A 13205-nucleotide genomic window follows, 5' to 3' on the forward strand; every position below is an offset into this window, starting at 1 on the left:
CCCATGAAAAAAACAAAACTGAAATATATAGCATAAAAAAAGAAGAAATAGAAGAAACATGGGATACCACCAAACAAAAACAACTGACAGAAACACAAAAGAAAAAGAATGAAGGGAGACACAGAACTACCAGAAAACAAAACTAACAGTGGCTATAGGAATCCTCATATGTCAATAATTTGCCTAAATGTAAATAGTCTGAACTCACCAACAAAGAAACACAGAATAGCAGATTGGATCACAAGGCAAAACTCAAACATATGTTTCCTTCAGGAGACACATCTAAGCTGCAGGGACAAAAGTAGACTCAAAATGAAAAGTTGGGTAATGATTCTCCAAGCAAATAATACATATAGAAAAGCAGATGTAGCCATACTTGTATCTGACAATACTGACTTCAAGACAACAAAGGCAACAAGAGACAAAGATGGATGTTTCATAATGATAAAAGGAACACTATATCAAGAAGATATAACACTTAGTATATATGCACCAAATCAGGGAGCACCAAAATATATAGGGCATCTACTAACAGAGCTAAAAATAAAAACAGATAAAAAGGAAATCATAGTTGGAGACTCAACACAACATTTACTGCTTTAGATAGATTATTCAAACAGAAAATCAATAAGAAAATACTGTCCTTAAATGACATATTAAACAAAAGGGACATAATAGACATTTACAGAACATTTCATCCCAGAACATCAGATTATATATTCTTTTCCAGTGTGCACGGAACACTCTCAAGGATAGTTCATATGTGGGGATCACAAAACTAACATCAACAAATTTAAGAATATTAAAATTATACCAGGCATATTCTCTGACCATAAGGCTTTGAAGTTAGAATTCAACTCCAAAAAAGAAGTAGGAAATCCACCAAAAAAAATGTATAAATTAAACAATATACTTCTAAAATTGGCTGGACCAAAGAAGAAATAAAAGCAGAGATCAAAAGATATATACAGACAGACAAGAATGACAACACAACATATCAAAACTTTTGGGATATAGCAAAAGCAATAATAAGAGGGAAGTTTATATCCTTATAGGCTTATATCAAGAAACAAGAGAGCTCTCAAGTAAACAATTTAACATCACATCTGAAAGAACTAGAAAAAGAACAAAGGCAACCCAAAGTCAGCAGAAGAAAAGAAATATTGATAATAAAAATTAGAGCAAAACTAAATGAAATAGAGAACAAAGAAATACAGAAAAATTAATACAACAAGGAGTTGGTTCTTTGAAAAGAACAATAAAATTAACAAATCCCTGGCTAAACTCACTAAGGAGAAAAAAGGAAGGACTCATAAACAAAATCTGAAATGAAAGTTGAGAAATTACCACAGATATCTTAGATATACAAAAGATCATAGTAGAATACTATGAAAGATTATATGCCACCAAATTCAACAATCTAGAAGAAATGGATAAATTTCTAGAACTATACAATCTTCCTAGACTGAGTCACAAAGAAGTGGAAAACCTAAATAGACCAATTAGGAAGGAGGAAATTTAAAAAAATATCAAAAACCTTCCCTAAAATAAAAGTCCAGGACCAGATGGCTACACTAGTGAATTCTACCAAACATTCAACGAAGATTTGGTACCTATCCTTCTCAAAGTCTTCCAAAATATAAAAGAAAGAATACTCCCTACTACATTTATGAGGCCAACAAAACCCTCATACCAAAACCTGGCAAGGACAATACAAAAAGAAAAAAAAAAACTAAAAACCAATATCTCTAATGAATACAGATGCAAAAATCCTAAACAAAATTCTAGCAAATTGAATATAACACATTAAAATATATATATATCATGATCAAGTAGGATTCATTCCAGGAGCACAGGGGTGGTTCAACATTTGCAAAATGATCAATGTAATATACCACAACAAAACAAAGAGTAAAAAATAATACCATTCTCTCAATAGATGCAGAAAAAGCATTCAATAAGATACAACATCCATTTATGTTTAAAACACTCAATAAAATGGGTATAGAAGGAAAGTACCTCAACATAATAAAGGTCATATATGACAAACTATCCACAAATATCATACTAAATCCGTGATGGCAAATCTATTTATAAAAACCGCCCACTTTTGCAGTGCTGGTCAACCTGGTCCCTCCTGCCCACTAGTGGGTGTTCCAGCTTTCATGGTGAGCCAATCATGGCACCATTTGATTGCTCCACTACCCGCCCACCATGAAAGCTAGAACACCCACTAGTGGGCGGGAGGGACTAGGTTGACCAGCACTGCAAAAGTAGGTGGTTTTTATAAAAAGGTTCGCCATCACTGTATTAATGGTGGAAAATTGAAAGCTTTTCCTCTAAAATCAGGAACAAGACAAGGTGTCCCACATTCTCCACTCTTATTCAACATAGTACTCAACTAAATATTATCAAACCAGATTCAGCAATACACTAAAAAGATCATACACCACAAACATGTAGGATTTATTTCAGGGATACAAAGTTGGTACAGTATTCACAAAACAACAAGCATGATTCATCACATAAACAAAATGAAGGATAAAAATCACATGATTATATCAATAGATACAGAAAAGCACTTGATAAAATCCAACACCCATTTATTGTGAAAAAGCTCTCAGCAAAATGGGTATAGAAGAATCATACCTCAAAATAATAAAGGCCGCCCTGGCCGGTTGGCTCAGTGGCAGAGCGTCGGCCTGGCGTGCAGAAGTCCCAGGCTCGATTCCCGGCCAGGGCACACAGGAGAAGCGCCCATCTGCTTCTCCACCCCTCCCCCTCTCCTTCTTCTCTGTCTCTCTCTTCCCCTCCCGCAGCCAAGGCTCCATTGGAGCAAAGATGGCCCAGGCGCTGGGGATGGCTCCTTGGCCTCTGCCCTAGGCGCTAGAGTGGCTCTGGTCACAACAGAGCGACGCCCCAGAGGGGCAGAGCATCGCCCCCTGGTGGGCATGCCGGGTGGATCCCGGTCGGGCACATGTGGGAGTCTGTCTGACTGTCTCTCCTCGTTTCCGGCTTCAGAAAAATACAGAAAAAAAAAAAATAATAATAATAATAATAATAATAAAGGCCATATATGACAAACCCACAGCCAACATCATACTCAATGGGCAAAAACTAAAAACATTTCCCTTAAGATGAGGAACAAAACAGGGATGTCCACTTTCATCACTCTTATTCAACATAGTACTGAAAGTCCTACCCACAGCAGTCAGACAAGAAGACGAAATAAAAGGCATCCAAATCTGAAAGGAGGAAATAAACTGTCATTATTCGCAGATGTCATAATATTGTACACAGAAAACCCTAAAGACTCTACAAAAACACTACTGGGTCTAGTAAATGAATTTAGCAAAGTAACAGGATACAAAATTAATATTCAGATATTGGTGGCATTTTTATGCACCAATAATGAACTATCAGAAAGAGAAGTTAAGAGAACAATTCCATTTACTATTGCAACAACAACAAAAAATAAGGTATCTAGGAGTAAATTTAACCAAGGAGGTAAAAGACCTGTACTTGGAAAATTATAAGATACTGAAGAAAGAAATTGAGGAAGATGCAAATAAGTGGAAGAATATACCACATTCATGAATAGGAAAAATAAACATCCTTAAAACATCTATGCTACCTGCACTCAAGCTGACGACCTCAGGGTTTTGAACCTGGGTCCCCTGAGTCCGAGTCTGATACTCTATCCACTGTGTCACAGTTTCTCATTCTGCTATAACCCCCCAGTCAAAGCACATGTGAGAAAGCAATCAGTGAACAACTAAGGTGCCGCAAGAAAGAGCCACAACAAAGACTTGATGCTTCTCATCTCTCCTGTCCTTTCTGTCCCTATCTATCCTTCTCCCTGTCTCTCTCTCTCTGTCTCTGTCACAAAAAGAAAAAGAAAATGTCTATACTACCCAAAGCAGTCTACACATTCAGTGCAATTCTTATTAAAATACCAATGGCATATCTCACAGATCTAGAACAAATATTCCAAAAATTTATGTGGAACCACAAAAGACCAACACGTAGGCACAGACAACAGTGCTGATAGCCAGAGGGAAAGGGAGTGGGGGGAGGTGGAGGTGGGCAAAGGAAGGGAAAATGGGGACAGAAACAGACTTTGAATGGAGTGATGGGTGCACGATGCAATGTGTAGATGTTTTATTGAGTTGTACATTTGAAACCTGTGTGGACCAATGCCACCCCAATAAATTCAATAAAAAGCAAGTTTCAAAATATGTATAACATGACGCCATCATAGTAACAGCTGCTGAAAGTTACCAGCACATTTTTTTAAAGTTCCAGGTGGTTTTAAACACCTTTTGTAAATACTCATTTATTTTTTACAACAACTTTATGAGGTACACACTTCCATTATCCCTGTTTGATAGATGAGAACAGAGGCATGGAAAGATTTTAAAACTTTCCTAAGGTCACAAAACTATTAAGCAGCAGAATAAAGATTCAAAAGAAGGGAGTATGGCTCCAAAGTCCACACTCTTTAAGTAATCCAAAGAAATGCCCTGTACTGTTTAAATATATAGTTTATTAAGAGGTAAAATGTAAGGATACACATCAAATTTATCATAACAATTGCCTCTGGGAGGGAATATGAGGAGGAAAGAGAGAGGATAATATTGGGGAGAATAAAAGGGACTTTAACTTGATCAGCAATGTTCAAGTACAGTATAAAGTTATACACAGCTCTTTTAGAATTCAGCATAATAACTATAATACACATATTTCTTTTATATTAAGCACATATCTGAAGCAAAAATGTTAATATTTTGTATGGTGGGTATTGTATGTTTACTATTTTTTAGTTTTCTGTATTTTTAAAACATTTCAAAAATAAAAATGTCTTATTTAAAAACAACATTACAACAAAAATAAAAAGAAATTTGTTTGGCTGACATTGGTTGACAGGATCACATGGGTTTCAAGTGTACATTTCTATGATACATAAATAAAAAGAAATTTAAGAAAAAAAAGCATCTTTTATTTTGCCCCACAAAACCAGACATAGAGAATGATAAATTGTCTATAGATAGTAAGGATACAATACCCACCATACAAAATATTAACATTTTTGCTTCAGATATGTGCTTAATATAAAATTGTCTATAGATAGTAAGGAGAATAAAGAAAACTGAGAGGCAGAAAAAACCCCACGTCATATTGCAACATATTTCCAATATACACTAGGTGCTTTACGGATGTTTTCTCACTTATTAAAACAATCTTATAAAAGGACAAATACTGTTTGATTCCACTTGTATAAAGTCTCTAGAGTAGTCAAATTCATAGAGACAGAAAGTAGAATGGTGGGTTCTTGGGCTGGGGTGAGGGTGATGGGGAGTTATGTAATGGGGACAGATTTTCAGTTTGGGAAGATGAAAAAATTCTGGAGGTGAATGGTGGTGAGAGATGCCCAACAATGTGAATGTGCTAGTGCCACTGAGCTGTACACTTAAATATGGTGAAACTTGTAAATTTTATGTTATGTGTCTTTTGCCAGAATAACAACATTTTTCTAACCCTGTGATCCAGTTATCCCTATTTGTAGGGGATGAAATGAGGTTCTGAGGTCACACCACTGACCAGTAGTGGAGTCAGGATTTAAACTGAGTGGTGTGGATTCTCAGCCCTCAGCATCTCACCTTGTTACTCCCCTCCCGGTGTGAGAGCTTCAGAGGGCTGCTTTCCAGCCCCATTACTCCCCAAACTAGGAAGCAGGATAGACAGTTTCACCCAGGTAGCTCCAGTCTTCCAAGGGAGAATTTGCTTATCTCTCCTGTCTTCTCAGCCACCGAGAAAACCACCACACGCCCCACCAGCACCATCACCACCGCCACCACCACAGATGGCGTCAGTGTCACAAAGAACGTAAAGCAACTGACTCTAGAAGCTACAATTGGTGTGGCACTGGCTGTTGCTGTGCTCATAATTGCAATTTTGGGACTGATGGTCTACCTCAGGTGGAAGGGAAGTAAAGGTAAGTTGTCAAAGACTCCACTGTCTCCTGAAGCTTTCCATGCAGGTATTTCTCTGAACCCACTTGCAGCAGAATGATCATAAATACCCATTAAAAATGCAAATCCAGTCCTGGGCCCTTTGGCTAAGTGGTAGAGCATCGGCCCAGCATGTGGATGTTCCCAGTTAGATTCCTGGTCAGGGCACAAAGAGAGGCGACCATCTGCTTCTCCACCCTTCTCCCTTGCCCTTCTCTCTCTCTAGCTCTCTCTTCTCTTCCCACAGCCATGGCTCTGTTGGAGTGAGTTGGCCCTAGGCATTGAGGATGGCTCCATGGCCTGGCCTCAGGCACTAAAATAGCTCATTTACCGAGCAACAGAGCAGCGGCCCCACATGGGCAGAGCATCAACCCATAGGAGGCTTGCCAGGTGGATTCTGGTCAGGTCACATGGAGGAGTCTGCCTCTCTACTTCTCCGCTTCTCACTTAAAAGGAAAAAAAAAAAAAATTTGATGGACTGAGGTCTGGACTTGGGAATCTGCACTGTTAACAGTCTCCTCAAGTGGTGTCTGGGAGTGATCAAGTTTGAGAACCATTGCTTCAGGCCAACCCCTTTCTACAAATCTGATCATTTTCCAGGTCTTGTTTCTTGACTTAATAATTTTTCAGTAGTCCTTACCTTTTGGTACATGGGGAGGATCTGCCCTGAAAAAAGAAAGGAGAGAGCGGAAGGAATAGGAAGTTGGCTCAGCTCAGCAAACATTAGTGGGATGCCCCTTTTCTAGGGCCTGGCTTGAAATTGAAGAGACAAGTAAATAAAGCAAAAGCCCTGCTTTTAAGGAACTCAGCGTGGGCAGAAAGTGCCTTAAGGGCTAATTCCGTCATTTGGAAAGAGCTATGGTAGGTTGGGAGGAAGGACAGTAATCAGGGAGGACTTTTCTGAGGAGGCAGCACCTGCCAAAACGTCTCAAAGAATAAAAAAGAATTAGCCAAGGAAGCGGTGAGGATGTGTAGAGATCACTGTTATTCCAAGCAAAGAAAACCATTCTGGGAACTGTAAGTAGCTCAATGATACTGAGGAGGCAGGAGCTGGGAGAAGAGGGCTTTGTAAATCACACCCATAAGCCTATGATTCCAGAGACAACATGAAGCAGCCAAGGGGCAACCTCACTTCACCTTGCAGATACATAGGTCTGCAGAGAGAGCCAGATTCTGTAAACGGTTAAGAGGGAACAATAAGACCTGGTGATTGGACTGATGTAGTGGTGAGGGAGCAGGAAGAAGTCCCATGTTTACAATTTGGGTGAACGAGGGTGTGATGAAACCACCAAATGAATTAGGGGACATAGGAGGTCAAAGGCCATGTTTGGAGGGAGAAAATGATTCCTCCAGTTTGAGATATGTTATGTTTGAGACACCTGTGTGGCATCTGAGCCAGATGTCCATCAGAAACTTGGATGCATGCACTTACAGCTCAAAGAGAGAACAAGGCTAGAGGCATTAATTATTTATGCCCCAGTAGCATCAAAAATTGATTTGAAGTTACTTTTAGGAAACTTTGCACCTGACCAAGCAGTGGTGCAGTGGATAGAGCATTGGACTGGGATGTGGAAGACCCAGGTTCAAAACCCCGAGGTCGCCAGCTTGAGCATGGGCTCATCCGGCTTGAGCGTGGGCTCACCAGCTTAAGCACAGGGTCACTGGCTTGATCCCAAAGGTCACTGGCTTAAATTAAGCAAGGGGTCACTCACTCTGTTGTAGCCCCCCAGTCAAGGCACCTATGAGAAAGCAATCAATGAACAACTAAGGTGCCACAATGAAGAATTGATGCTTCTCATCTCTCCCTCCCTATCTGTCTGTCCCTATCTGTCCTTCTCTCTTACTCTCTGTCTCTGTCAAAAAAAGAAAAGAAAAAAATTGCAGAAAGATTTGTCCTAATTGATATTAAAGTACAGAGGTGAAGAGCATAAACTATGACTGCCTGCAGGCAATCCAGTCAGTGCTGGCTGGGTCAACTCTGGCACCATGGTACTCTTACTCTGCACTTCAACTTACTCATCATAAAGTGGGGATAATATTAGTAATTAGCCCACAGGTTGTCATGAAAATTAAACACAATGCATTTAGAATAGATCCTGGCACAGAGTAAGCACTAGATGAGCATTAGCACTTATAATTTTTTTTTGTATTTTTCCTAAGTGAGAAGTGGGGGGCGGCAGACAGACAGACTCCCACATGCACCCAACCAGCATCCACCCAGCATGCCCACCAGGGGCCGATGCTCTGCCCATCTGGTTGTTACTCCGCTGCAACTGGAGCCATTCTAGCGCCTGAGGCAGAGGCCACAGAGCCATCCTCAGCACCCAGGCCAACTTTGCTCCAATGGAACCTTGGCTGTGGGAAGGGAAGAGAGAGACAGAGAGGAAGGAGAGGGTGAGGGTGAAGAAGCAGATAGGCGCTTCTGGTGTGTGCCCTGACCAGGAGTCAAACCCAGGACTTCCACATGCTGGGCTGACACTCTACCACTGAACCAACCAGCCAGGGCAGCACTTATAATTATTAAGCTACAATTACTAAAGTGATGCAATCCTAGTATATGATACATAAACAGATTATAAAGTAATGGAAGAAAATAAAAAACTCAGATATAGGCAGGATGAAAATAGGCCTAAATAAATGCTGGAATTTAGTTGATTAAAAAGTAACATTTCTAATCAATGGAAAAAGATGAGTAATTTAATACATAGTGCTAGAACCATGGAGTGGAGATGACTTCCCTAAGTACGACATAAAACTCAAAAGGGGTGAATAAAAATATTGATAAATTCGCCTAACCAGGCGGTGGCGCAGTAGATAGAGCATCTGACTGGGATGTGGAGGACCCAGGTTTAAGACCCCAAGGTTGCCAGCTTGAGCGCAGGTTCATCTGGTTTGAGCTAGGTTCACCAGCTTGAGCCCAAGGTCGCTGGCTCAAGCAAGGAGTCACTCAGTCTGCTGTAGCCCCCTGGTCAAGGCACATATGAGAAAGCAATCAATGAACTAAGGAGCCGCAATGAAGGATTGATGTTTCTCATCTCTCTCCCTTCCTGTCTGTCTGTCCCTCTCTCTGACTCTCTCTGTCTCTGCCACAAAAAAGAAAAAATATATATATAGACATATATATATGTATATATATACATATATATATATATATATATAGAGAGAGAGAGAGAGAGAGAGAGAGAGAGAAATTCAACTACATAAAAATTGAGGTTAAAATTTTACAAAGAAGTTTCACAGTGGTTTCTCCTGAGAGTGAGAATGAGGGTCAGAGATGAAGAGAGAATATGATATAGCCTCCAAGGAAATGGAAGATTGTATTCATGGATTCACAATAAGCCATAATAAGCCATAAATCGGCGGAAGCATCATTGCACATAATGAATGGTATTTTTTCCAGCAGTATTCAACCATGCCATTTAGTAATCTTTAGGACCTGTCAATAGTTCAATTTAGTGGCTAACATCAGAGAACAGAAGCAACCATAACTTAAATGACACAGAGTTTTTTGTTTTCCCCTCATATAAAAGGACCTAGAGGCAGACAGCAGAGGCCACTGTCCTTAGGCACTCAGGTTCCTACCTTTCTGCTAACTGTCCTGAAGACTGGCTTATATACTAAAGGTTGCCTCCTGATCCAAGGTGCCTGCTAAAACTGAGGCCATTATTTCTGAATCCAAGTAGGAAACAGAAGGAGGAACGGACAAAAACCCACGCCTCAATTGTCTGTCTTCCTTTTAAAGAGCCTTTCTGAAAGTCCTACCCACACTTCCCCTTACCTTATTGGCTAGAATTTAGTCCTATGTTCCACATCTATCTGTAGGGGAGCACACTGCCACTCCAAACAAAATTGAGGTCTGTAACTGAGTAAGAACAGGTGAATGGACACTGAATAAACAACAAGCATTCCATGCCATAGACACATGCAGGACTGGAGATTCGGCAGCTCGGTGTGGCAGGACAGGCAGCTCAGGAGGTCAAGGAGCTGGTGAAAGGGCACAATGGAATGGAGGACTCGCCGATGCCTAGATAACCTGAAAGAAAGTGAACAAGAGTTCAGGGAGGTCAAAGCACAGGTGCCGGGGGGTAATGACCAAAGAGAGCTGGAAGGAAAGAAAGTTGTAGCACAAAAATTATACTAGCATTTAGTATTTCAGAGTCATCATTCCCAGGGATTAAAAAATAAAGTCCAAGGTATTGCTGAGTGGAACGGAGGTTGCTGGAGCTGGGGGGACGGGTGAGTCCAGGGTGTTCAGAGGGTTGTCCCTGTGGATGATGAGACCTCCCAGGAGGGTGGGGGTGGTGGCGAGAATGTCTGTGAACCAGGGGCCAAATGCTGAGGAAATGCTGAGAGAGACTTGAGGATGTGGAGGGAGGCTGGTGCAGAGGGGAGAGCAGAGTCCTCAGTGGAGGAGAGGAACAGACTGCAGTGCAAACACGGATTCCAGCCACGAGGTTCATGCGCTGGGAGAGAGAAAGAGCCGCCACTCAGAAGGAAAGCACAAGAAGCTGGTTTTCAGGGCAGGAGGGAGCAATGGTTCCTGTGACAAGAGGAAGGAGGGGGGAGTGTGGGTGGGCCAGGGCTCAGCAGTGGAAGGAGCAGGTTTGGGGGGTGCAGGGAGTTCAAGGAGAGGGGAAGGGAGCAGAGGGAAAGTTAGGGAGAGAGGGCAGGGTGAGGGAGGCACAGGGTGCAGAGAAGAGCTCCTCTCCAGATTTGGCTTCGAGGACAATAGCAGGACAGGCGTGGGCGACTTCAGGGTGCCAGCTGGGTGCCAGCTCTGAGTCCTAGGCCCTTCCCACATGGGTTTCAGCAGAGCTGCTTTGCTCCCTGGTTTGTCTAAGGATGGTCTCAGAGTAGAATGGAGCAGAGAAGGCAGGAGGACAGGTGCTGTTCATGGGTGACACACTGACACACTGTTGGTCCCTCCACAGGTCTGCAGACTAAAGCCAGAGCCCCAGCCAGGTAAGCGCTTGTCCTCCAAGGTGGGAAGGGGGGGAGGGGCTCTGATCTGGGAAACAGGAAATGTCCTTATGGGAACAGTGTGAGGGAGCCTTTCACAGCTGCTCTCATCCTCGACTTTCTCATCCCTGTCCTCCTACGTCCCTAACAGGCTAGACTCTTAACTTCCTGAGTCTGACTCCTAAAACCAAAACAAAACAAAAAATCAAGAAGAGTGGAGCTAGAGGTCTCAGCAGTTTCGCTAATTCTATCCCAGAGCGTCTCCCTTTTCTCTTTCCCTGGTGTTCCTTTCAGAGCCATTTCTGTTCTTCCTTCTGCTCGTTGTGTTCTTTCCACCTTGAACATCATCCTTCCCAAACACATTTCCCTGTTCCACTTTTTTCTTTCTTGCACATTGCTCAATCTGCCTTTTCCCCTGGTGATGGGTCTGAAGGGGACACAAGAATCGTTACCTCCATCTCCTCCGCCATGTGCTTTTTCCCCAGAGCACCTTCCTCCCTCAGCTCCCAGCCTAGCTTCCTCTCCTCTATGCTGGGGATCCCCTCCCTTTCCTGGACACTCCTATCAGTTTTCTTTCCTCCATCCTTCTTCTCATTTCCACACTTACCCTTCCCTAAGTCCCCGTCCCTCCTTTCTCTCTGCTCCTGACTTTTGCCAGCTGCCTTCCTTGGGTCCCCTTCCAGGATGGTGTCTCCTTCTGGGGACCAGGCCTGAGCACCGAGCCAGAGGCTGTGAGATGAGCTTCACTTATTTTCGTTCTCCAGTTCTAACCGAGGCAGTGCCAGCAGAGAGGACAGCAACTCACCCGTCCGACTTCTCCTCCCGTGCCCCCTTCCTACCAAAGTGGCTTCTCTAGAACAATGCTCCTTCTGTTGGCACTCAGGGACCTCTCCTGGGCATAGCACAGATTGCCTCTCAATGCTCTTGCAGGCAGCCTCCTCTGAGAGCCTCAGACCACGGCCTCCCTCTTCTGAGTATGTCCAAGCAGGTCACAGCGCCCCCACAACAGAGCCAGCCCAATGCAGGCTTTAACTCTTTTCTGCCCAGCCTCTAACACATTCCCACCCTTTCCTTTCGGTGCAGGGGATCCTTCCATGGCACTGAAGAGTCCAAGAACATTGGGAATAAAGGTCAGTCCGACCATTATCATCACTCCCCACTCTTCACCTTGGCCTCTCCTTTTCCCACACACTTCCTCCCAGTGTGCCCCTTGGCATTTTCCCCTTTCCCATGCCTCACCCATCCCTCCCATGTGACCCGGGTCCTCACCTAGCAGATGACCTCACTACTGAGCCCTCTGCCTATTTCTCTACCCTGGCTGCCATGCCATCTGACCCTGGCACATCTTGATTTTTTTCCTAGGACAACGTAGAGACCCCAAGCTGGACCCAAAGGTAAGCAGCTCAGACTAGAGCCTGAAAGAATTAAAGGGAAGCTTGGAAGGAATAGAGGGACAGTGGTATCGGCGGGACGCTCAGGTGTGGGATCACTGCTCTCAGGTGGGGTCAGCTCCCCCTCCACTTCTAACCCCCTTCTCCCGTTCTCACCCAGGTGGATGGCATCGTCTATGCCTCACTTGCCCTCCCCAGCTCCACCTCACCATCAGCACCTCTTTGCCATCCTGTCCACAAGACTCCCCAGGAAGAGACCCTATACTCTACCCCTAAAGTCCTAAGGAGTGGGACTGAAAGATGACCTCCTTAGAGTAAACTGCACAGAGGGATCACCAATTCCCATAATAACCCTGGCCAGACACAGGCGCTTCAGAAACCAGCAGAGGTTAAAGGTCACCAAGAATCTGAAATAGCCATCTTCTCCAGTTCCTGCTTTAACTCCCTCCCTTATCAACAAAAATAAAAGTACCTATTGGATTTGCCTGAATGTATCTAAGGAGAAAACTGATGTTACCTTCAACTTCTGTCCTTCTCACCAAAAATGAACAATAGCTCACTCCCAAGATTCCTCCTCTACTTAGTAACTGCCTCAGGCCTGGAAACAGCAAGTCCCCAAACACTGGTAGGTAGCCCGCACTCAAGTCTTCCCCTCCCCCAATCTAACCATTCTGTTTTCCTTGTGATAATAACTAGGTGTATTGTATTATGCAACACTCTTATCAACAACCCTCTATGGCATAGGATGTACTCGTTTGAGTCATGAAACGAAGAACCAGAATGATTACAGTGCTTTTCCCAAAGCCACACAGCTAGTAAATGGTGAGCCGGGATTTGAGTCCAG

At 43.1% G+C, this 13205-nt stretch overlaps 1 protein-coding gene across 1 annotated transcript in view; it reads left to right on the plus strand.

Moving 5' to 3' along the window:
• Window positions 1-12841, plus strand: part of PILRA (paired immunoglobin like type 2 receptor alpha) — a 35989-nt gene extending 23148 nt beyond the window's left edge. The window contains exons 3-7 of the mRNA XM_066278031.1: window positions 5807-5995; window positions 10943-10973; window positions 12054-12100; window positions 12333-12364; window positions 12522-12841. Coding sequence (XP_066134128.1) covers window positions 5807-5995; window positions 10943-10973; window positions 12054-12100; window positions 12333-12364; window positions 12522-12665 — 443 coding nt within the window. The 3' untranslated portion in view covers window positions 12666-12841. The remainder of the gene's footprint in view (window positions 1-5806; window positions 5996-10942; window positions 10974-12053; window positions 12101-12332; window positions 12365-12521) is intronic.
• The last annotated feature ends 364 nt before the right edge of the window (window positions 12842-13205 follow it).

Source organism: Saccopteryx bilineata, chromosome 4 (genome assembly GCF_036850765.1).
Source record: "Saccopteryx bilineata isolate mSacBil1 chromosome 4, mSacBil1_pri_phased_curated, whole genome shotgun sequence".
NCBI classification, from domain to species: Eukaryota; Metazoa; Chordata; class Mammalia; order Chiroptera; family Emballonuridae; genus Saccopteryx; species Saccopteryx bilineata.